This window comes from Tupaia chinensis, unplaced genomic scaffold, assembly GCF_000334495.1.
Source record: "Tupaia chinensis unplaced genomic scaffold, TupChi_1.0 Scaffold000685_1, whole genome shotgun sequence".
Lineage (NCBI taxonomy): Eukaryota > Metazoa > Chordata > Mammalia > Scandentia > Tupaiidae > Tupaia > Tupaia belangeri.
The window spans coordinates 409,250-432,037 of NW_006160208.1; the positions used below are offsets into that span (position 1 = coordinate 409,250).

General features: G+C 46.2%; 1 protein-coding gene across 2 annotated transcripts in view; it reads left to right on the forward strand.

The window, feature by feature from the left end:
- Positions 1 to 22,788, forward strand: part of WWC2 (WW and C2 domain containing 2) — a gene marked incomplete at its 5' end in the record, with an annotated part of 134,130 nt that overhangs the window by 67,551 nt on the left and 43,791 nt on the right. For both annotated transcript variants that reach the window (XM_014592384.1, XM_014592385.1), the window contains 7 exon segments: positions 8,004 to 8,093; positions 9,228 to 9,844; positions 13,571 to 13,700; positions 14,267 to 14,347; positions 14,442 to 14,528; positions 19,586 to 19,778; positions 21,907 to 22,071. In XM_014592384.1, the coding sequence (XP_014447870.1) occupies positions 8,004 to 8,093; positions 9,228 to 9,844; positions 13,571 to 13,700; positions 14,267 to 14,347; positions 14,442 to 14,528; positions 19,586 to 19,778; positions 21,907 to 22,071 (1,363 nt within the window).

Genomic DNA, 22,788 nt, shown 5'->3' on the forward strand with positions numbered 1-22,788 from the left:
TTCAGACTGATATGATTTCAAGTGACCGGAAGTAAGTTTAACACACCCAACCATAATCCAACTGCTTTTTTTGTTGTTGTTGTTTTGTTTTTTGTTTTTTTCCCCTAACTTCTTAATTCCCTGCCCTCAGTAAATGTTTAAGTTTCTCTGTCTACATAATAGCAGAACATTTAAAAAGAATGTTGGGGCGGGAGTGGGAGAAAATCTCTGACATTCTCAACTCAGTGTTAGCATATGGACTCTCCCATCCTGAGTTGAACCATTTTCAGAGTTGGCTTTTGTGAGTAAAAACATTGATCAGACGGACCAAGAGGTGGCGTAATGGTTATGTTGCTGGACTCCCACGTAGTTGACTGTGATTCGAGTCCTGGACTCAGTGGCTTAAACTCACACCAGGCATGTGTGTGTGCATACCCAAGATCCCGGGAGGAGAATGGAGGAGAAGCATGGCCGTACCTCCTGGGGGGTGATTTTTTACTTTCTATCTCTCTGTCTCCCTGGCGAGCACACATGCCCTATAGCAAAAATCTCTCAAAAAATAACCATTGATCAAGACTGTATGTAGCTACCTGTCATACCTTCAGGGAACACGAAAAAGTGTCAAAAGGAGAAGCCTCTGTAGTCTCTTTCCTTTCCCCTCCACAGTCCTTCTTCCCATTGCCCTCCTTTCTCCTTCCCCACTGGCCCTCGTGCTCCGACTGTGTCTAATGGTGCTAAGGATCAGTCTGAGGTGGGTGTGGGCAGAGCTGGTCAAGTGAGGGCCCATCCAGCAAACGCCAAAAGGAGCAAAAAAATGAGGGTTTGAAGGCAAGGCAGAATGAAGACATTTTACCTGGATTCCCCTTGATGCTCCATCTGTAGTGCATACTCTCAGTTTCTGGTGGATGTTTAATAGCTGTTAGTAGATATGAAGAGTGGGTAGCTTTTGTGTGACCTGTTTATAAAACATCAGTGATTTTTTTTTTTTTTGGAGAGGTTTTTTTTGGTTTTGTTTGTTTGTTTGTTTCCCACTATAGGGCGCGTGCGCTCACCAGACAGAGAGAGACATAGAGACAGAAAGCGAGAAATCACCCCCCGGGGGGATGGTCACGCCGCAATCCATTCTCCTCTCGGGATCTTGGGCGCACACGTGCCTGGCGTGAGTTTTAAGCCACCAGGTCCGGGATGCGAACCACGGTCGACTACGTGGGATTCCAGCGACATAGCCATTACGCTAACTGCTGGTTCCCACATCAGTGATTTTTTTAAGAGAGATTTTTGCTATAGGGGACCCGTGCTTGCCAGTGAGAAATCACCCCTCGGGGGATGGCCACACCACAGTCCCTTCTCCTCCATTCTCTTCTTGGGATTTTGGGCAAGCACTTACATGCCCGTGGTGTGAGTTTCAAGCTGCCAGGTCCAGGACTCAAACTGCAGTCAACCATGTGAGAGTTCAGCACCGCAGTCGCCATGCCACCTGCCGGCTCCCCACTGTGATCCTGTGTGCTGTGTAGCTCTTACTACACGTCGCACAGCTGTACGGGGTAACGTGCTGAGTCCGTCCGCTGCTCTACAGTGCAGAACCTGGAAAGGGCCTGTAAACAGCCTTTTGCTTTGCTCCGGAAGAGAGAAAATGCCTGTGCTCTTTTGTTTTCATCAGCTTTTACAGGTGTAGTGTCTTAATTGTCTTTTTAATTAGGGACAGAGCTTCCAAAAAATAACTTAATAAAGTAACCTTAAAAATATAGAACCAGGAGACCAGTAGGAGTAGTAGGTTTGAACTCATCAGGAAGAGGTGCTTTAAAATATGGTAGTAGGATAAGGATACATTTAGTGTGGATAGCCCTTGTCATTTATGGGTCCCTCATGACCTGCCTCCCATGATTGGACGTGCACAAGAAGAGAAATGGATGTGTTTTATATTTGCAATACACTCAGTTTCCGAGACATTGGGAGAGTCGAGTCATGTGGTCTTCCAAATAAATGAGTACTAATTATCTTTCCTCTCTCTGGCCAAAGGCAAATCCTCATAATTATGTTGTGGTAGAAAGTCGGGGGACTATCGCTTTCTTGCTTGACCAATTTAAAGTGTTCTCATTGTTATCCTTGAGTGCTTAAAATGGCTCAGCATTCCATGCGTCCAAACGAGCAGAAACCCCTGCTGAAGGGCGCACTGACCCCGGTGTTTCCGAGTAGGCCTAGCACAGGAGGCTTTGCATCGTACTTATTCTTCCACACTCTGTTACTTTTCTTATCCCTCACCCTTTACTGTTTCTTCTGTACAAGGGGACTTCCGAAAATTCCTGGAAAACAGAATTAAAGTATAAGTTTATTTTGGTGCAAAAAAAAAAAAAAAAGAAAGAAAAGAAAATCCACACATGGTTTTTCGTGAGATGCACTTTCTGTGACTTCCGCAGACCCCTCGTAGGCATGTTTTTCTTCTCTGCTTGCCGCTGCTGTTGAACTGAAGGCAGGGCCACGGGTGGTGAGAGAAACCTCAGCAAGCAGTGCATTTCCTCCGAGCTACAGCAGGGGGAAGCTGGAGATGCTTCTGGGAGATGGGATTCACTGTGTAAAACTCGGTTTCATCACAGGCCAGATTGCGCTCTGCCAGCACCAAATCCCGCAATTTCTTCTTGGTGCCTACACAACTATCAAAGGCAGCTACTTGCTGCACCGCCCACATTTTCCTCTGCCTTCTGTTTATATTGTGGGTTCGTCATTATTTCAGGGACGACCTCAGGCAGGATTCTGAATCATTACTCAGTTTTGGTCTCTGAAGGAGCTAAACTCACATGCATTTTCAGCCGCAGTGTATGGCCCCAGGGTCCCCCAGTCACTGATGACAGTGGCAATGGCTGAGCTTGCCCCCTAGTGACAGTACAAATAGACACTCATCCCGAGGACACAGCAGGGCAAAGGAGAGACTGCCCTCAATGAGAAACTGGCCTGCAGTGAGGTCATTTTACGTGTTGCTCTGACCCAAATTACTTAACCTCTGTGCTTTTCTGGAGCTGATAAGATCTTAATGTTGCTTGTTTTCTCATCAGTTTTAGGGGGTTTGCCTAAAACTGCCTTGTGGTTGCCAAGAGGTCTTCATTTGCATGTTTCACAACTGCCTCTGAACATTTTTTAAAGCAAGTGGGTGGAATACGGGTGGTGAGAGAAACCTCAGCAAGCAGTGCATTTCCTCCGAGCTACAGCAGGGGGAAGCTGGAGATGCTTCTGGGAGATGGGATTCACTGTGTAAAACTCGGTTTCATCACAGGCCAGATTGCGCTCTGCCAGCACCAAATCCCGCAATTTCTTCTTGGTGCCTACACAACTATCAAAGGCAGCTACTTGCTGCACCGCCCACATTTTCCTCTGCCTTCTGTTTATATTGTGGGTTCGTCATTATTTCAGGGACGACCTCAGGCAGGATTCTGAATCATTACTCAGTTTTGGTCTCTGAAGGAGCTAAACTCACATGCATTTTCAGCCGCAGTGTATGGCCCCAGGGTCCCCCAGTCACTGATGACAGTGGCAATGGCTGAGCTTGCCCCCTAGTGACAGTACAAATAGACACTCATCCCGAGGACACAGCAGGGCAAAGGAGAGACTGCCCTCAATGAGAAACTGGCCTGCAGTGAGGTCATTTTACGTGTTGCTCTGACCCAAATTACTTAACCTCTGTGCTTTTCTGGAGCTGATAAGATCTTAATGTTGCTTGTTTTCTCATCAGTTTTAGGGGGTTTGCCTAAAACTGCCTTGTGGTTGCCAAGAGGTCTTCATTTGCATGTTTCACAACTGCCTCTGAACATTTTTTAAAGCAAGTGGGTGGAAATAAGTGTCTTTTTTTTTTTTTTTTTTAGTGAAAAGGGGGCTTCTTACTACTCTAGATGATATGAAATTTTCCTAGGTGCAAAGGTTCAGGAGAGACCAGGTGGGGCCTCTCCCTGGAGGCACCCAAGGCAGAGCAGGGGTAGGGAAGCCCTGCCCTCTGCACAAGGTGATAAGGGCCACAGGACTGTGGGGGCGCGTGGGGGGGAGGGATCATAGGGCCAGGCTGAAAGGCCCTTCCTGCCCAGAAGAGAAGGTGGAGCCGGGGAAGAGCTCAGGGAGAGAGATAAGGACCCTCTGAAGGGCTGATGTGAGCAGTTTCTTCCAACCCCTGGTCCAGAGGAAATTGGGGAGGTTCTTTCCCTTGAGGATCCTGGACACTGAGGAAGACTTCGAGCTCCCAGTAGGAGAGCCCCTGGGGACTCAGAGGCAGGGTTGTGGCCCCACGGAGACTGTTTCAGTCCCTTTCCCAGCACTGTTCAGGCTTCTCCCCACAGGGCTTCATGAAGACACCAGCAGGGAGGAGGCTTAGAGGAGGCCACCCCTTCTGCAGCCTGCCTGGGTGGAATGGGGAGAAGTAGCCGAAGTCTGCCTTCTAGGACCTTGGGATGCAGTTGGGAAACGGGAATGCGAACATAAAGCCGAGTACCAGTGGTTCCCAGGGAATCGAAGAGTTGGAAGAGCAGCCCCTGAGCACCTGGCTGTCTTGGGGAGGGCGGAGGATGGGAGGAGGGCGCCTGTGACCCAGTGAGCGGGAGAGGAAAAGCATTGTGTGAAGGGCCAGTAGGAAGGGGCCGTTCAGTGTGAAGGGTCTCCTGTCATCCTAGTGCCCCACCCCAAAACACTAGAAAAGCCTTCATTTTAATAAAGCAATACTTGGTTTAAAAACCGACTTCAAAGGTGTTTCTCCTGTTTCAGAAGACATGGACTTAGTAGAGTTTGGGGCTTTCACAGACCTTTGTGTACTTTCTAATTCAGTTAATCTACTTTATATTAATTTATTTCCTTGTTGAGTTTTTGTTTATATTCAGGAGATTAAAAAATAAGGACTGTGCTCCTTTTTAAAATACACCTTTGAAAGCTGTGAATTAAGAATTTATCATGCTTTGAAGTATTAAAGAAAATGGCAAGAATTACTTTTTATTTTTACATATAATGGAATTGTGTTGTTGACACATAAAAGTGATAGATACCTATAAATAAAATACGGACTTGTTTCCTTGCCGCTTAAAACACACGGAACATTTCAAAGAGGTTGGAAATTAGGGAAATTGTACTTTTCTCCAAAGAAAAGTGGCTAATTTTTATATCGCCATCTTGCAGGGCATGCCGAGGCTTTGAACAGGAAAGATTTGTTTTTATCGTCTGTAGAGCACTTGCACATACATAACTGCATTTGATCCCTTGAACAGCCTTATCAGGTAGACACAGGGGGATTATAATCACCATTCCACAGATGAGAAAGGTGAGACCCTTGATTGGGCGACTTGCCTAAGGGTACCCAGCCGGCCAGCAGCAGCTCCAAGGCGAGAGACGTGGTACTTCCGAGTCCCACTCGGGGCTGGCTCATTTCAGTAAGGTCGGAAGACTGTACTCACAGGCTCTTAGTTTCACAAACCCTTGGGTGCTTCATATATTTCTAAATGACATTATTCAGGTACACAGTTCCCTAATACTGTAATTTTTTAAAACCTCAGAAACTTGCAGTTGAAAGTGGATAAAATTGTGTGGTACTGGGGTGCAGGTGATGACGCGCTGTAGCCGAGTCGTCCTTCGGCTTAAACAGCTAAGTCTGCTTAGCCCACGGCAGCAGTACTGACCAGTTTGTTCTTTGTTTGTATTTATTTATTCATCCATTCATTCATTTTGCTATAAGGACCTGTGCACTCGCCAGAGAGAGGCAAAGCAAGATTTTAATAAAGCAATACTTGGTTTAAAAACCGACTTCAAAGGTGTTTCTCCTGTTTCAGAAGACATGGACTTAGTAGAGTTTGGGGCTTTCACAGACCTTTGTGTACTTTCTAATTCAGTTAATCTACTTTATATTAATTTATTTCCTTGTTGAGTTTTTGTTTATATTCAGGAGATTAAAAAATAAGGACTGTGCTCCTTTTTAAAATACACCTTTGAAAGCTGTGAATTAAGAATTTATCATGCTTTGAAGTATTAAAGAAAATGGCAAGAATTACTTTTTATTTTTACATATAATGGAATTGTGTTGTTGACACATCAAAGGGATAGATACCTATAAATAAAATACGGACTTGTTTCCTTGCCGCTTAAAACACACGGAACATTTCAAAGAGGTTGGAAATTAGGGAAATTGTACTTTTCTCCAAAGAAAAGTGGCTAATTTTTATATCGCCATCTTGCAGGGCATGCCGAGGCTTTGAACAGGAAAGATTTGTTTTTATCGTCTGTAGAGCACTTGCACATACATAACTGCATTTGATCCCTTGAACAGCCTTATCAGGTAGACACAGGGGGATTATAATCACCATTCCACAGATGAGAAAGGTGAGACCCTTGATTGGGCGACTTGCCTAAGGGTACCCAGCCGGCCAGCAGCAGCTCCAAGGCGAGAGACGTGGTACTTCCGAGTCCCACTCGGGGCTGGCTCATTTCAGTAAGGTCGGAAGACTGTACTCACAGGCTCTTAGTTTCACAAACCCTTGGGTGCTTCATATATTTCTAAATGACATTATTCAGGTACACAGTTCCCTAATACTGTAATTTTTTAAAACCTCAGAAACTTGCAGTTGAAAGTGGATAAAATTGTGTGGTACTGGGGTGCAGGTGATGACGCGCTGTAGCCGAGTCGTCCTTCGGCTTAAACAGCTAAGTCTGCTTAGCCCACGGCAGCAGTACTGACCAGTTTGTTCTTTGTTTGTATTTATTTATTCATCCATTCATTCATTTTGCTATAAGGACCTGTGCACTCGCCAGAGAGAGGCAAAGCAAGAGAGAGAAGGAAAGTGAGAAAGCACCCTCCGGGAGGGAGGATCTCTCTGCAGTCCCTTCTCTCCCATTCTCCTCTCAGGATTTTGGGTGCACACTCAAATGCAGCCAGCTTGTTTTTTATACTTCCTGGTCTCAGACTCGAACCACGTAGTCAGCCATGTGGGACCCAACTGCCCTATCCACCATGCCAACCAACCGGCGCCCAATTTGTTTCTTGATCACTAAAATTCTCAGCAAGTTAGGACTGGAATTTTTATCAGTAAATATTATTTTGGAACAGTCTTTACTAAGATTAGTATTTTGTATGACCTTTCATAATTGCTTATTATTGTTGTCGGACATTTTACAAAACAACGTGATGTCAAGTCACAAAACTGTGTAGGGATCCTGTGGTCTGTCGCGTTTTGTTTCATTATTGTTTTCCTCCTCACTGTTCCCCTCTACCTCACAGCACCATATTATTTACCTCTCTATATAAGAAAATTCGAGACTCCCAACATGTAAAAATTCTCTGAAACATTGGTGATTTGGCATAAATTGCCACTGTCATTTAGTGTGGCTGTGTATAATTCTCCCTATGCCTCTTCTCGCTGGTTGTCCTATATTTTCTCAGCCAAGCTCATTCAGATTTCCTCCTTGTTCTTTTTGTTTTGCTTTTGCATTTTTTAAGTTTATTTCTTTCTTCCATGAAAAAGGAGGGAAGAGAAACAGAGAGCCAGGTACTCTGAACAGGGTCTTCACACTGCAATGTACCCATAGCTTCAGCCAGCCTTGGTCTGGGCACAGCCACAACCTGTGTGTTCAGGAAAGGCTCCAGACACAAACCTGGATGCTTCCCATTGGGTCCTCACAAGCATTGCATATGCACTGTGCCACTGTCGGCCCCATATTGTCATATGTAATATTTGTGTCATAAGAATCTCTCAGGGTCAGCATTTGGGGTGGTAGTTAAGACGCTGGACTCCCACATGGCCAACTGCAGTTCAAGTCCTGGACCCGGCGGCTTGAAAATCATTCCAGATGTGTATGCTTGAAATCCCAAGAGGAGAATGGAGGAGAAGGGATTACAGCCTGGCCATCCCCCTTGAGGGGTGATGTGTCATTTTCCCTCTCTCTGTGTCTCTCTCTTGCACGCAAAGACACGCACCCTAAAGGAAAAAAAAAAGTCTTAAAATAGAAAAGAATCTTTTAGCTTTCATATTCTATCATAGTTACTTAAAAATAATTTCTATACATTCTAGATTGAAATTGGAAGAGCGAAGAAAAGAGCTGCTGCAGAAACTTGAAGAAACTACTAAGTTAACTACTTATTTGCATTCACAACTTAAAAGGTAAGCCCGTGAAGTCCTTGAGAGGATTTCGCGTTTTGTTTTGTTGTTTTTTTTACATTCAGGCATGTTCTAGTCCACTTTTGATTTTGTTTTACTTTCTTTTTTAACTTTTTAAAAGTAAATAAAATAGTTATACTACAACAGTTAGTGATTAATGAAATTTCAAGTTGCATGGATTTTTTTTCAATTTTTCACGAACCCCAGGGTCATGAATGGGATAGGGATACATTTGCAATATGTTATAGGAAGAAGACAATATTTTAGCCAGCAGTACTTTGCTCCCATTGACCCATCTTTTGTAAAAGGAGAATGGGAGAGATTTTTCCTCAAGACAGTTAGCCACGGAGTCCCTCCTATTGACTAGAAGAATATTTACTTCTTACGTTCACACACACAGGAGAGGAAAGATGTGTGAGCCCAGAGGCCTTTTGTGTAACCTGTTCATTTTTATAAGCTGGCCCTTTTTTATTCTCTCAAACACTTTTTAACAAAGTAATAGCATCAACACTGTGTACTATTCATTCCTGGCTTCTCTCTTTTTTTTTTTTTTTTTTAGCTTTTCACTATTTTTTGATTACAGAATTGCTTCTGTAATCAGAGTCTGCCATAGAGGTAGCCTTACCAATAGATATTGGAGTCTTTGTTTTATTTCATTTTTAAAAGGAATTTTTTTTTTAAGTTTATTTATTCACTTCTTCCGTGAGAAAGAGAAAGGTGGCCGTCCTCAGCAGGGTGTCAGGCTGTAGTCCCCCCCCGAGCCACTGCCACCGCGCCGCGATCACAGGCACGAGCCTGCGTCTGGTGTGCACAGGTGCACCGGGAACCGAACCCGGACACGCCACACAGCCCCCAGCATTGCAGACCACCAGGCCACTGCCGTGCCACTGGGGCTGGATCAAAAGAGAATTTTTAATAAGAATAGCATTGCTTCTTAAAGAGTATTTCGAAAGCAAGATTCAAAATGCTAGTGAATCAACACGTAATGCGTGCCCTAGTGGCAAGCCCTCTGCCCTGGCTCTGCTCTTTGGCAGCACTGGGTCCCTCGCCTCTGGGGGTCTGAAGGAGCGAGTAGGCGTTGTGATGGGGTTTTCTGTGTCCTAATAGCGTTGATATTGTGTGCTTCCCTCCTGCCAGCCTCTCCGCCAGCACCTTGTCCGTGTCGTCTGGGAGCAGCCTGGGGTCCCTGGCATCCAGTCGGGGCTCTCTGAACACGTCCAGCAGAGGGTCGCTCAACTCGCTCAGTTCCAGCGAACTTTATTACAGCAGTCAGGGTGACCAGATGGACGTGGATTACCAGTATAAACTGGACTTCCTTCTGCAAGAGAAGGGTGGTTACATTCCTTCCGGACCCATCACCACCATCCATGAAAACGAGGTGGTCAAGTCCCCCAGCCAGCCTGGCCAGAGTGGACTGTGTGGGGTGGCAGCCACAGCAGCAGGCCACACTCCTCCACTGACTGAGGCCCCCAAGTCTGTGACGTCCCTGTCCTCGAGGTCCTCCCTTTCATCCTTGTCCCCTCCTGGCTCCCCCTTGGTTTTGGAAGGCACATTCCCCTTGTCTCATGACGCCTCCCTCCGTCAGTTCACTGCTGACTTCGAGGACTGTGAGCTGAGTAGCCACTTTGCAGACCTCAGCCTCGGCGAAAATCAGATCTTGCTGGATTCGGACTCAGGAGGAGCTTCCCAGTCTCTCTTGGAGGACAAAGACCTTAACGAGTGTGCTAGGGAGCCGTTATATGAAGGCACCGCAGGTAAGCCACTGCGCTCACGCGTTTCCTCTTCACTTCGGGATCCGAAGGTCACGTTTTCTATGCAAACAACTGGTACAGGCGCCCTTCCCTTTCTTCTGAGTTTTTATTTTGGCTTCATTTAAGGAGTTTTTATTCATATACCTAGACTTGTTTCCTTTATCAGACAGAAATTGCCTTCTCCATTTAACACCTGTCATTCGTAAATACTTGTCCTGTTGTCCAGAGACTCCGTGTGCGGCAGCTGACTGGAAACGTGGCATGAGAACACACTTCAGAGTCTGGGTCTGAAATAGCAAGGCAAAGAGGCCTTTCTTTTCAAAGTTGGCCTAAAACACATTAAAACCAAGGCAATTAGCATACCAGCTAATTAGTACCAAGGTTCACTGTTGAGATTGCTCAGGGAATTCTGTATAAACACAGTTTTTGTTTTATGCCAGACTCCGCTCTGCCTCAGGTTAATCTGGAGAGCAGTTCCGTGCGTGGTCTTACCCTGCCATCTTCTGGCCACGGCAACAGTTGCAGCCCGTGAGACGGGCAGGGACCATTTCATGTTTTGATTGTTTTCCTTTGCAAGGCAGATACTTGTAATATGTCAGGTCTGGTTGTAAAGAGAACAAGATGGGGCCCTGGTGACAGATGACCACTGTCGCTGTCCTGGGAAGATGGTCTATTCCAGAACTAGCTCGAGGTGAAACGTGAGATGAAGCTCCAGCACACGTCCACGGGAGTCCTGCTCACGTCACACATGCCCCGTGTGCCCCACCACGCAGGGGAGGACGGGCCTTTTAGAAGTATTTTCTTGCTGACTCGGGAAGAATTTGTATTGTATGTTTGATCCACGAATTCTGAGTATTAATCGATTGCTCAATTGAGATCTTTTTGTTTGTTTTTTATTTTTGTTTGTTTGTTTGTTTGTGGGGTTTTTTTGTGGGGGGGAGAGGTTTTTGCTATAGGGCTTGTGAGCTCACCAGACAGACAGAGAGAGATCGAGAGACATAAAGCGAGAAATCACCCCCAGGGGGGATGGCCACGCCGCAATCCCTTCTCCTCCATTCTCCTCTGGGGTTCTCGGGATGTTTAAGCCGCTGGGTCTGGCACTCGGTCCAGGATTCAGACCGCGGTCGACTACGTGGGAGTCCAGTGACATAGCCATTACGCTAACTGCTGGTCCCACCCAGTTGAGATCTTTAGAGACAGAGATAAATACAGTTTGTTACTGTGATTTCGAATCCCGAAATCCTGGCTTTGCCAGGGCCTGGCAGGTGAGACCTCTGAGTGGTGTGTGTGCCCTCCCCTGGGGGAGGCGCCAGAGCTGCAAGTATTAGATTCATTAACCACAAAGAAAACAAACAGGGTTGATGTGTCCCTAATGACTCAAACAAAACAGCCAGCCCCCATGGGCCTCGCCTCTGCTTCTGGGAAGGGGTGCAAAATGTGGTGGGATGCAGACCCCTCGAACCAGCCAAGCCCGCGCTGAACATCTGGTCACCACTCGGCCGCGTTTTGGCGAGGGGGATGGGCACAGTTCCCAGTCTGTCACACAGCCCCTTCCTCCTCTGCACAGTGGAGATGACGCGGTCGTCCTCGGACAGCACTGGGAGGACTGCTGCAGGACCGGGCAGGACACTGAGCCACGCCTGGCCTTCAGGACTCAGGACTCAGTTCACGGTGATTATGTTACTGTGTGACAGCGGTGACGATAAACCACACGGACGTGGCTGAGCACGGTTCCCACCACCAGCCCTTACTGCTTACGAAAGGAGAGCCCACTGCCATGGCACAGGGGCGACTCGCTGCTCTGCAGTGCGGGGCCGTGTGGGAGGGACGTCCTGGGGTCACGTCCCAGGGTCGCCCAGTGCTGGGGGCATGCATGCATGCCCGTGATCCAGGCCAGGCCAGCTGAGGCTAGGGGTGCATCTGGATGTGGGGACCCTGTGGGGTGCCCCATCCCCATCTCAGGAGACATAAACAAACAAGACAAAAGGTTATTTAGGGGAAAAAGAGCAGGGAAAAGAGGAGGAAGTGGGGAGTTCTTGGCGCCATTCTTTTGAGATTCGGACTTGAAGGAGCTTGTATTTCTTGGGCTTTTTAAGCTGTATCTGTCCTTGTGCATTTGGAGTATTCTCTAGTGACCACTTCTGGGCCTTCAGTCAATTTGGAGGGGCCCAAGAGTGAGGTCGGATGCTGGAGAAGGGGTAGGATGAGTGAGAGAAGCCACCCAAGACCTGTCACCGCCCAGTGGCCCCTTGGCTGAAGTCCCCATGCTGCCAGTGCTTTCCGGGCTGCGCCTCGCTCCTGCTGCTGTATCTTAGTCTGCGGCTGGAGACGAGCTAGCGTCTCTGTACTTCTGTGAAACCATTCTTAACCTCTTAAAAGCATATTATGTTAGAAAACTGCTGTTAAAAAGCTGCCCTAAGGGAAAATACATCCAAGAGCTTTGTTTGCAGATGATATGCCCCTTCGTGTCTGTATTTGACTGCAAGACTATCTTTCCAGGTCACCAGCGCTTGGTCTCTTCAGGGGACGTCTGCCCTCCATGTGGGGCGGGCAGCTCCCTGTCAGGGCCCCAGCTGCTCTCCCTCCCTGCTCCCAGTCTTAGCAGGTGGAGCCGCGTCCCTTTTATATACACCGCTCTCCAGCACCAATCCCAGCTGGATGACAGCGAGCAAGTCGGAATAACTAGGAAGTCCTTCCGCAGTCCGTCTCTGTGGTCGTCAAAGTCAATTTCAGGCTGCTGCGGTTATTCCTGGGGGTAATCAATAAATCATGTCATCACCTTCACCCCTCACAAAGGGGGGTGGGCAGAGAGAAGGCACTTCATCATCAAGGAAAAAGCATTCCCACTGCCAGAAATAAAAGGGGAAATGCAGCAATCAATCCTGTAATCTGAAGCCTTAAAACTTAAACATCTTAACAAGATGTAAAGTCACGACTCAGAAGGGGGCCGAAATGCATACCAATACAGATCCCTGCTCCTCGCACTCACCCTGGGATGAAAGCGCTCCGCAGGCCCGCAGCTTATTACAGCACCGAACACGGCTTTAAATGAATGCGCCTTGCTCGCTGCAGGATGCTGGCGTATGAATATGAGTTAGAGATAAAAGTTAAGTAGTAGTCGCTGCTAAAGATTCAGTTGCACAAAAAGTTTATATATATATATGTGTGTGTGTGTGCGTGTGTGTGTGTAATATGGTATTAGCTGGCGAGGGAAGTCCTGTAAGTCAAAGGCATTTTTTCCTTTCATTTCTATTAGAATAGTAGCTCAGGGGATGTAGAATCCAGCATGTGGGGGATGGGGAGCAAGAGAGGCGGGAGCCTTTCCTCCCACAGAGCAGCTCACAGCCCTCTGAGCTATCAGCAATCTCTCACGCAGGAGAAGGCGCTTGGATCCTTACCCTCGAGTATATGGTAACCACAGTGAAGACTCGAAAGCAAGAGGCTTGGGACTGGGGACAATTGGGTAGTTCATCCTTCCCCTAAAAATATTTCTGCGGAAGGAAAACCATCTTCTTTCCCAAATACTGACTGAACTAACAGATGGCCCGTGACTCTCGTGAGTGTAGTGCCTTGAAACGTACGTGTCTGGGGACTCCTGTCGTAGTGGGCATCTTTGCCTCTCAACAGAAATTTTATTTTGGATTTCTCACAGCCCAACCGTGTGTGTCTTTTAGACTTGACTTCCTTTAATAGAAATCCAAATTAGCGTTCTCATTCTCCCCTCCTTAGATGTGGAAAAATCATTACCAAAAAGAAGAGTCATTCACCTGCTTGGGGAGAAAGCGGCTTGTGTGTCGGCTGCTGTATCCGACGAGTCTGTGGCTGGCGACAGCGGGGTCTACGAAGCCTTCGTGAAACAGTAAGGGCTGGGCAGGGGCGCGGGTTAGCTGCACGGGCCTGTGCGTGGGAAGCGTGCTTGCCTGGTTAGTTTGCTCTTTGCAGCAGTGAGGACCTGAGCCATGGAAGACACGGTGAGCCTGAAGGTCTCAGTGTACCAGACTGCCCTCGGCCGCGGGCACGCTCCACAGATAGGTGTACTCAGAGGCAGCTGAGCACCACTCTCCATGAGATGCAGAAGACGTGGTTTAGTGGCAGCGCTGGGGTGGCTCACCAGTACCTGGGTGGCACTCGCAGCTTCAGGTGCATCTCTGAGGATCTGGGATGTCTCCAGGGTGTCCGGTACCCCTTGTGAGGCTCAGGGTAGTCAGACATCAGAAAGTCTTTTCCCGAAAGTGCAGAGGCCGAGTCTTCTTGCAAAGGTAAAGAAATCCTGTAAAACAGAGAGCTTTCACGGGGATCAGTTCCACTGGGCAGTAGAGGAGAGCTGCTAATTCAGGGTTTTACTCAGAATCATTAAGTGGCAAACAGTAACCCGACCAGTCGATATCCCCATTAATTAGCTGTTCACCCACTCCGTGTCCCTAGGCCGAGTGAAATCGAAGACGTTCCATTCAGTGAAGAGGAGGCTGCCATTGTGGAGACTGCCCAGGTGCAGATAGGACTCAGGTAAAGGGTGGCACGTGGGGCCGGGGGCAGGGCCAAGAAGCTGTAGGCACGTGGCCGGTGCTTATTCCTGAATTCATGGTTTCTCTTTTGGCAGATACGATGCAAAAAGTTCAAGTTTCATGGTGATAATAGCACAGCTCCGAAATCTTCATGCTTTCTTGATACCTCATACATCAAAAGTGTAAGTAAAAGCAGAGAACAGATCGAGGAACTTAAACATTTCCACGTGAGATAATTTCACATTGTAATTGAGCATTTCATCAAAATGAAGCCGTGGGGAAAACAGCTCAACTGATCATGTGTAGAAATCGGTGGCAGATAAAGATGATGAGAAAAGGAAGATGTGAGCAAGGTGTATAGAGTTTTGGTCTTTTATCAACTGATTCATTAAGACTAGAAGCATGGGACCAGCAGTTAGTGTAATGGCTGTGTCGCTGGACTCCCACGTAGTTGACCGTGGTTCAAGTCCCAGACCCGGTGGCTTAAAACTCACGCCAGGCGCGTGTGCATGCGTGCCCCAGATCCCGAGAGGAGAATGGAGGAGAAGGGATTGCGGCATGACCATCCCCCTTGAGGGGTGATTTCCTGCTTTCTGTCTCTCTGTCTCTCTCTGTTTGGCGAGTGCATGCACCCTATAGCCAAAACCTCCCCCCCCCCAAAAAAAAAGAAGACTAGAAGCCAAGAGAATGGCAGGTGGCATGGTGGTTAAGGACGCTGGATTCCCACATGGCTGACTGGTTCGAGTCCCAGACCTAGTGGCTTGCTTTCTCTCTCTTTCTCTCTCTCTCTTTCTCTCTCACTCACTCATTATTCCATCCCTCTCTGGTCAAAATAAATAAATAAATAAACAAACAAAATTAAATAAAATAAGTCTTTTTAAAAAAGACTAAAGCCAAGACTGTATCTTCTTTTCAGTCAAATTCTGTTATGCTGTGTTTAGGCCTGATTATTTGAAATATGATTTAATTTTTTTGTTATTGCATGAGAGTTACTGCTATTGGTTTGGAGGACTTTTCCAATCTTTTAATGTGAAAATGTACTGATTAAATTCTGTTTATCAGTATAAGTTGCCAATCAGACATTCTATCATACTACGTGTGAGGATATGTTCTTTTCCTCAAACATTCACTTCCCACGACCAAACGTTTCTTAAAGTTATTTCACTTCCTTCAAACAAGAATCCCAACTAACTCATGGCATAATGCCACAGTCCATTGCGTGGGCAGGTATTTCTCAGCAGACATTTCTAGAAATCTTTACCGCCATTTACACTTTCCTGAGTCAGCTTCAGTGACTTGTGGCTGGAAGGTACAGGAGAGAAGCAAGATGGCAACTTAGCACTTTTTAGACCCCAGGACCTGCATTTAAACTTCCGGTAAGAGGCAGTTCCAAATAGTATTTTGAAGGCTGGTTGAGAACGTGGTTTGTGACTCCTTACCAGTAAGTGTGCTGTGATACTGGAGGGGCATCGTAAGAAGACAGGTCAGGGAGGAACAGAACGGCCAGAGAGAGAATCTCTGAGCAGCGAGAACCAACTCACAAGTTCAGAGGAATAGTATAGACGGTCCCAAGAAAATGTATTTAAACAAATTTATTTTTAATTTTATTATTATTATTATTATTATTATTTAGGAAACTTTTGCTTTAGGGTGCTTGTCCTCACCAGAGAGATAAACAGAGAGGGAAAGTAAGAAATCACCCCCAGGGGGCTGGCCATGCCTCAACCCCTTATCCTCCATTCTCCTCCCAGGATCTTGGGCACGCACGCACGCACGCACGCACACGTGCCCAACATGATTTTCAAGCCCCTGGGTTCAGGACTGAAACCACAGTCAGCCATCCAGGTCTCCAGCAACATAACTGCTGCCATTTGCTGGCCCCACACGGAGACTTTCTTTAAGCTAACATCGCAAGAGTCACCTGTCCAAGTGCGCCACCTGCTTGAACCAGTTATAGTCACCCTCACATACCTCACAGAAAGTCGCGAAGTGTTCTCTGGAGGTGTGGTGACATCGGGGTCAGTCGGGACCAGGGGTAGTGCTCTGCCCAGCTTGCGGCTCTAGGATGTGCCTCTGCTCCCAGCTCAGGTGCAGCCCCTTCTCTAATTGAGCCGAATTTTTCCTGCAGCGTCCAGTGACACTTTTTTTTTTTTTTAAGTTTTTGCTATAGGGTGTGTGTGCTTGCCAGAGAGAGACAGATGAAGGAGAGAGGAATGTAAGAAATAGCCCCCCCAGTGGGAATGGCCATGCCACAGTCCCTTCCGCTTCTCCTCAGGATGCTGGGCATGTATGCATACATGCCTGGCGTGTTTTTCAAGCTGCTGGTCGAGGACTCTGAACCACTTAGTCAGCTGCCTTAACCTCCATGCCACCTGCTGGCCCCTCTAGCAAGTCCTTCTTTCCTTCTTTCTTTCCTTTATTTTTAGAGAGAGATTTTTGTGATAGAGCCCGCGCACTTGCCAAAGAGACAGAGACAGAAAGTGAGAACCCCCCCCCGGGGGGCGGGGGGGAGGGGAATGGCCAAGCTGCGATCCCTTCTTCTCCATTCTCCTCTTGGGATGTTTGCACATACGCACACCCTGTGTGAGTTTTAAGCTGTTGGATTCAGGACTCAAACCATAGTCAACTATGTGAGAGTCCAACAACATAACCATTACCCATCTGCTGGTTCCATAGCACTTTCTTAACCCTTATAAAACCACCTTGGCAAATCAGCCAGGTGATCTGGTAGTCAAGGCAACTGGATCCTACATGGCCGACTGAATGGTTCAAGTCCCAGACTAGCAGCTTGAAAAACCCAGTGAGCAAGTATGTGTGCATGCCCAAAATCCTGAGAGGAGAGTGAAATACAAGGGATTGTGGCATGGCCATCGTCCCTGAGAGTTGATTTCTCTCTTTGACTCTCTCTGTCTCCAGTGAGCACACACACCCTATAGCGAAACTGGAAAGAAAAGAGGGGGGAAAAAGCCTTGACCTAAATAATGAAACTGTTAAAAATGACTCATATGAAGTGTCCTTAAAATACCTTTCTTCTTCAACTTAAAGATATATGTTTTGATTATTCATTAAGACAAGCAGAGTCTGTGCTTCAGCTTGTTAACAATAGCCAGTGTCTCTGTGATGTCTCGTGGTTTACCTGACCCCTGCTTGGAGAGACCCCCCCCCAACACATACACCAGAATGAGAGAAAAAGCTCCCCTTCCTTCTTTCCTTTATGCCTTTGGCTCTTAACCATGTAATCTCATTTTTTAAAAGAATATTTAATTTTTATTTATTAATTATTATTCAATTTGACCAGAGAGAGAGACAGAGAGAGGGAGAGTGAGAAGATAAGCCACCAGGTCCGTGACTTGAACCATGGTTAGCCATGTGGGAGTCCAGCACCTTAACCACTACACCACCTGCTGGCCCCCCAAATCTCATTTTTTAAAAAAAGTTTAAATCCTTTCATGGGAGAGAGAGGAAGGAAGGGAGATAGGCACCCTTGACAGGTCTCACCATGCCATGATCCATCCTCCCCCACCAAGCCTTCCAGCCAGCCAGGATCACGGATAGACATGTGTGCACACCTGGCATGTTTCATGTCAACCCAGGATCTGAACCTTTAGCTTGCATGTGGCTCTAGCATCGCAGAGTGGTCCACCACTGCAGATGTCCCCATCTCACTTTTTAAATGTAGAAACATTTTAAAATTTTTTAAATTTAACTTTACTTATTTATTTTAATTTGACCAGAATGTGTGTGTGAGAGAGAGAGGGAGGAAGAGAAAGAGAGCAAGCCACCAAGTCTGGGAATCAAACCACAGTCAGCCATGTGGGAGTCCAGCACCCTTAACCACCATGCCACCTGCCAGCCCCTGGAGAAACATTTTTATTGTTACTTACAGGGTGAGGCCACTGGTACAGAGCAAAGCCAAAGGCTAGAGAAGCAGAAAATCCCTTCCCTCCATTCCGACTCTGTAGTGCCCTGCTTCATTTCTCTTCCATGAAGGAAGAGAGAGAAGATTTTCTTCTGCCGAATCCCACCCTGCAGCGAGAGCGAGCTGAATCTCAGGCAGTGCCTTAAATCAACAGCAAGTAGCCCGAGGCCTACCGGGTTTTAATGCTGGGTCTCCATAATGAACGTTGATATAAGATACAAAATGATATGACATTCCTCAGTTCCGTGTTTGAATTTACAGCTTTTCTAATTGGAGCCGGCTTATTTTAGAATATGAGCTACATGAGCCTGAAAGTAGGTGGGGGCTATTCAGTGGCTATTCTCTTTCTGGGGTTTAAAGGAAAGTACCTTGTGCTGGTTCCAAGAATTGTGAATCCTCATATGACCTGTGTTCGGAATATTCATTTTCAAGTTGTGTTAGAAATCACTTTTTTTCTATAACTCTTCCTCTGAATTTTACAAAGCGTGAGGCTCATTTAAACAGTTTGTCATATCTGAGACTTGGGAAGTACTAGATAATATTTTTTATTATTATTTCATCTGTTTTAGGTTTTCTTTTCTTTTTTTCCTAAGAGATTTTTTTCCCCCCTAAGAGCACGTGTGCTCATCGGAGAGAGAGAAATAAAAAGCAAGAAATCACTCCCCAAGGGGCATAGCCAATTCCTTCTCCTCTTGAGATTTGGGGCACGTGTGCGCACACACACACACACACACACACACACACACGCACACACACCCAACAGTTTCAAGCTACTGGGTCTGGGACTAGAACTGCAGTCAACCATGTGGGAGCCCAGCATCTTAACCACCACGCCATCTGCCGGTGCCTTGAGTTTCTTTAACAATATGCTACTTAGCCTTTCTTCTTCTCTAGAAGGTTAATGTACTGATTCCTGGGAAGCGCTCGTCAGCATTTCTAGTTAATACTCAGGCTGAGAAGTGTTTGGTGTAAAGTCACCAGCAGCTACCTCGTGTGTTCCTACCTTCCCAGCCTCAGAAATAGCTCGTTTTGTTATTGACTGTACTTGGGCAGGTGGGACATCGAATTCCTCTGCCCTGGGACTTTCTTCCCCTTCGCTTTCCTGTCACAGGCTATGACTGCACCCCCGCTGTGGGTGGGGCCTGCATGCTCAGGGCACAGTCGGCATGGGTGGGCTGAGGGCAGAGTATCCGTGCAGCCGAGCGAGCCGGCCGCAAGTGAGTGCCATGTGTCCCCTCCTCACTCCTGCAGATAGCTCTAACAACAGTAAACCCGGCATGACTGAAGTACCTGTGAAATCCGCTGTGCTCTTGTTTGCAGATATTTCAGGGTTGCTGTACTTCCCTCCTCGACTGACGTCAGCTGCCTATTTCGAACAAAAGTCCATCCGCCCACAGAAGCCCTTTTGTTCAACGATGTGTTCAGAGTGGCCATTTCCCAAACAGCCTTACAGCAAAAGACCCTGAGAGTGGATCTTTGCTCTGTCAGTAAACGCCGACGGGAAGAATGCCTGGTAGGACTCTTCACAGTTTCCAGTGTCAGGTCACCCTGTGGCCGGGTAGGCTGAGGCAGCTGCTCTTGCTCTTTCACCAGCCCTGAAACTGCTGCTAAGCTACCCAGACCTCAGGACACTTTTATTTTTAATTTTTTTCTGTTCTGCATTCTCTTATTCCAGAGCTTTAAAATCTGCTTATATATCGTGACTCTGTAAAAGCTCCCTCTGTGTCTACCCTGTGAAGCACCTGCGCCTTAGTTACGGCTGTCCTTCATGGAGCAGGCCGACTGCTCTCACAGCTCAGCTAGGCCGAGTGCTGAGTGTCCTGTGCAGATTACCCCCACTTAACCCTCACGGCCATCTTAGAAAAGAGTGATAAAAAAAGGAGACGATTGTCCCCGGTTTTCAGATAAAGAGCTGCCTAGGGAGGTGACAAATTCAGGGTCGCACAGCTAGTGAAGGATGGAGCCCAATAGCAAAAGGTCACCCCCACATAGTTCACTGCTAGGATTTGCAATTAATTGAGACACCAACTATACAGCTCTTTCATTCAGTGCATTCTCCCCATGGATTAAAGCTCCTAGGGGGACCAGCAGTTGGTGTAATGGCTATGTCACTTGACTCCCACGTAGTCGACTGCAGTTTGAGTCCCGGACTGGGTGGCTTAAACTCATGCCAGGCACATGTACGTGCATGCCCAAGATCCCGAGAGGAGAATGGAGGAGAAGGGACTGTGGCGTGGCCATCCCCCCTGGGGGGTGATTTCTCGCTTTCTGTCTCTCTGTCTCTCTCTGTCTTTCTGGTGAGCACACGCGCTCTATAGCAAACCCCTCCCCTCTAAAAAAAAATAAAAGCTTCTAGGAAGATATGATGTTAGTATTTAGAACCATGTGATATTTAAGTGCTACACCGTAGAGCTAATGCTTAACCACCAGTGATTTGAACATTCTGTTATGTTTAATAACCCAAACTGCCATGTACCGATAGTCACACAGATGTTCAAATGCAGGCCTCTAGAGGTGTGCCCATGTGTTCAGAAGACAGTGTGGGTCTCTGGTTGAACTTTTCTCTGGGGTCCAATAGAAGGCACAGAAACACGTGTGTTTCACAGAGAACAAACTTGAAAGGGTGATCAATTTTTCTTAAAATTGTTCTAAGTTGAAAAGTTTGATAACATTGAAAAGAAAGAAAGAAGCAAAGATAACAGACCACTGGGCTCTTAGAAAGGCTTTAATGGGGCCAGCTAGTGGTATGATTAAGGTGGCTGGATCCTTCATGGCCAACTGAGTGGTTCAAGTCCCAGACCTGCAGCTTCAAAACACTCTGAACGCTGTGCGTGTGTGCGCAAAATCCCAATGGAGGAGAAGAGATTGCAGAGATTGCAGCATGGTCATCCTCTGGAAGGATGATTTCTCACTCCCCACTTCTCAAGCAAGCACACACACCCTATAGGAAAATGGAAAAAAAAAAAAAAAAAAGGCTTTAGCCCAATAGATAACATATTTAGTAAAATATTTATTAAAAACTCCAGAAGTGTTACTAAACATGTTAAATGATATTCTATTTACAAAAATAGTTTGATTTAACTTATCTATGATTATATGTAGTTTGGAGGAATAAGAAAGTCTGTATATAACCTTTTTTGATGTTCTACTAATGTATACAGAGAAAAATTTTGCTATCTGATTTCTCATTCAAGAACCCAAGGAGAGTTTTTATTTGTTTTTAAATTTTTTTCAGAGGATAATGGCCTGTTTGTAGTAATCAAGTTGCTCTTATGGCAGTTTCTTAGAAGTACAGTCTTAGTACTCTTATTTATTTTTATTTTTAAACTTACCATTGGAAAAATAATTCCACATTTACAGAAACATTACATGCTTACTCATTGGATGTTGACAAATAGTATCTAACAAAATAATCCCAAAATTGGCTTTTAGATTGGGGAATTTCTTAGTCACAGCTGAAAATGTAAGATGTTTCCGGATTTTAAAAAAATGCCACCAATGCATTGTATCATGAGTATTACAGTTAAAACAAGCTCACTCAATAACCTTTGCTATGTAAGGGGAAATAAGTACTAACTTAAACATTCTTTTATCTCTTCTTTACTTATTTAGTTTGTGTTGTTTTCTTTCATTTCGCATAGGCCGGAACTCAGATCAGCCTGGCCGATTTGCCATTCTCCAGTGAGATTTTCACTCTGTGGTATAACCTGCTTCCCTCCAAGCAAATGCCTTGTAAAAAGAACGAAGAAGAAAATGAAGACTCTATCTTTCAACCAGACCAACCATCAGTAGATCCTATAAACTTGGTGAGTCAAAATCAGAGAACAAAAGTATTGCGACTTAAGGGGCCAGCAGGTGACTTGGCGATTAAAGGCGCTGGATTTCCACATGGCCGACTGCGGTTCAAGGCCTGGACCTGGTGGCTTCCTCTCTGTCTTTCCTTTTCTCTCTTTCTCTCTGTCTCTCTCCGGTCAGATTAAAAAATAATAATAACAAATTGAATTAAATACTTATTTAAAAAAGAAAAAAAGTAATATGAAATAGAGAATGCTTTTAGACCAACATGTCTTATTCACTGTTCTTCTTTCTCTCCTTCCACGGTTTTACCCCTTGCTCCCAGTTTCCTAAGAATTAAAAAAATAAAAAATAATAAAAAATAAAAAAAGGAAGGATATGATCATTTCCAGCTTTGTTTCAAGTAGGGTCTATAAAAGCATCAGTTTTCTGAGCCAGCAGGTAATGTGGAGGTTAAGGCAACTGGATCCCACATGGCTAGTGTGCAGTTCGAGTCCCTGGTCCAGCGGTTGAAAGTCACACTGGGCTTGTGTGTGCATGCCCAGAATCCCAAGTGGAGAATGGAGAGGGAAAGGGATTGCACGGTGGCCATCTCCCCTGGGGGGCTGTTTCTCACATTCCCTCTGTGTCTCTCCAGCAAGTACATGCACCCTATAGTAGAAACTAAAAAGAAAAATAAAGGATCAATTCCCTCCCCGCGCCCTTTGTTTTAGAATTTTGCTTTTAGG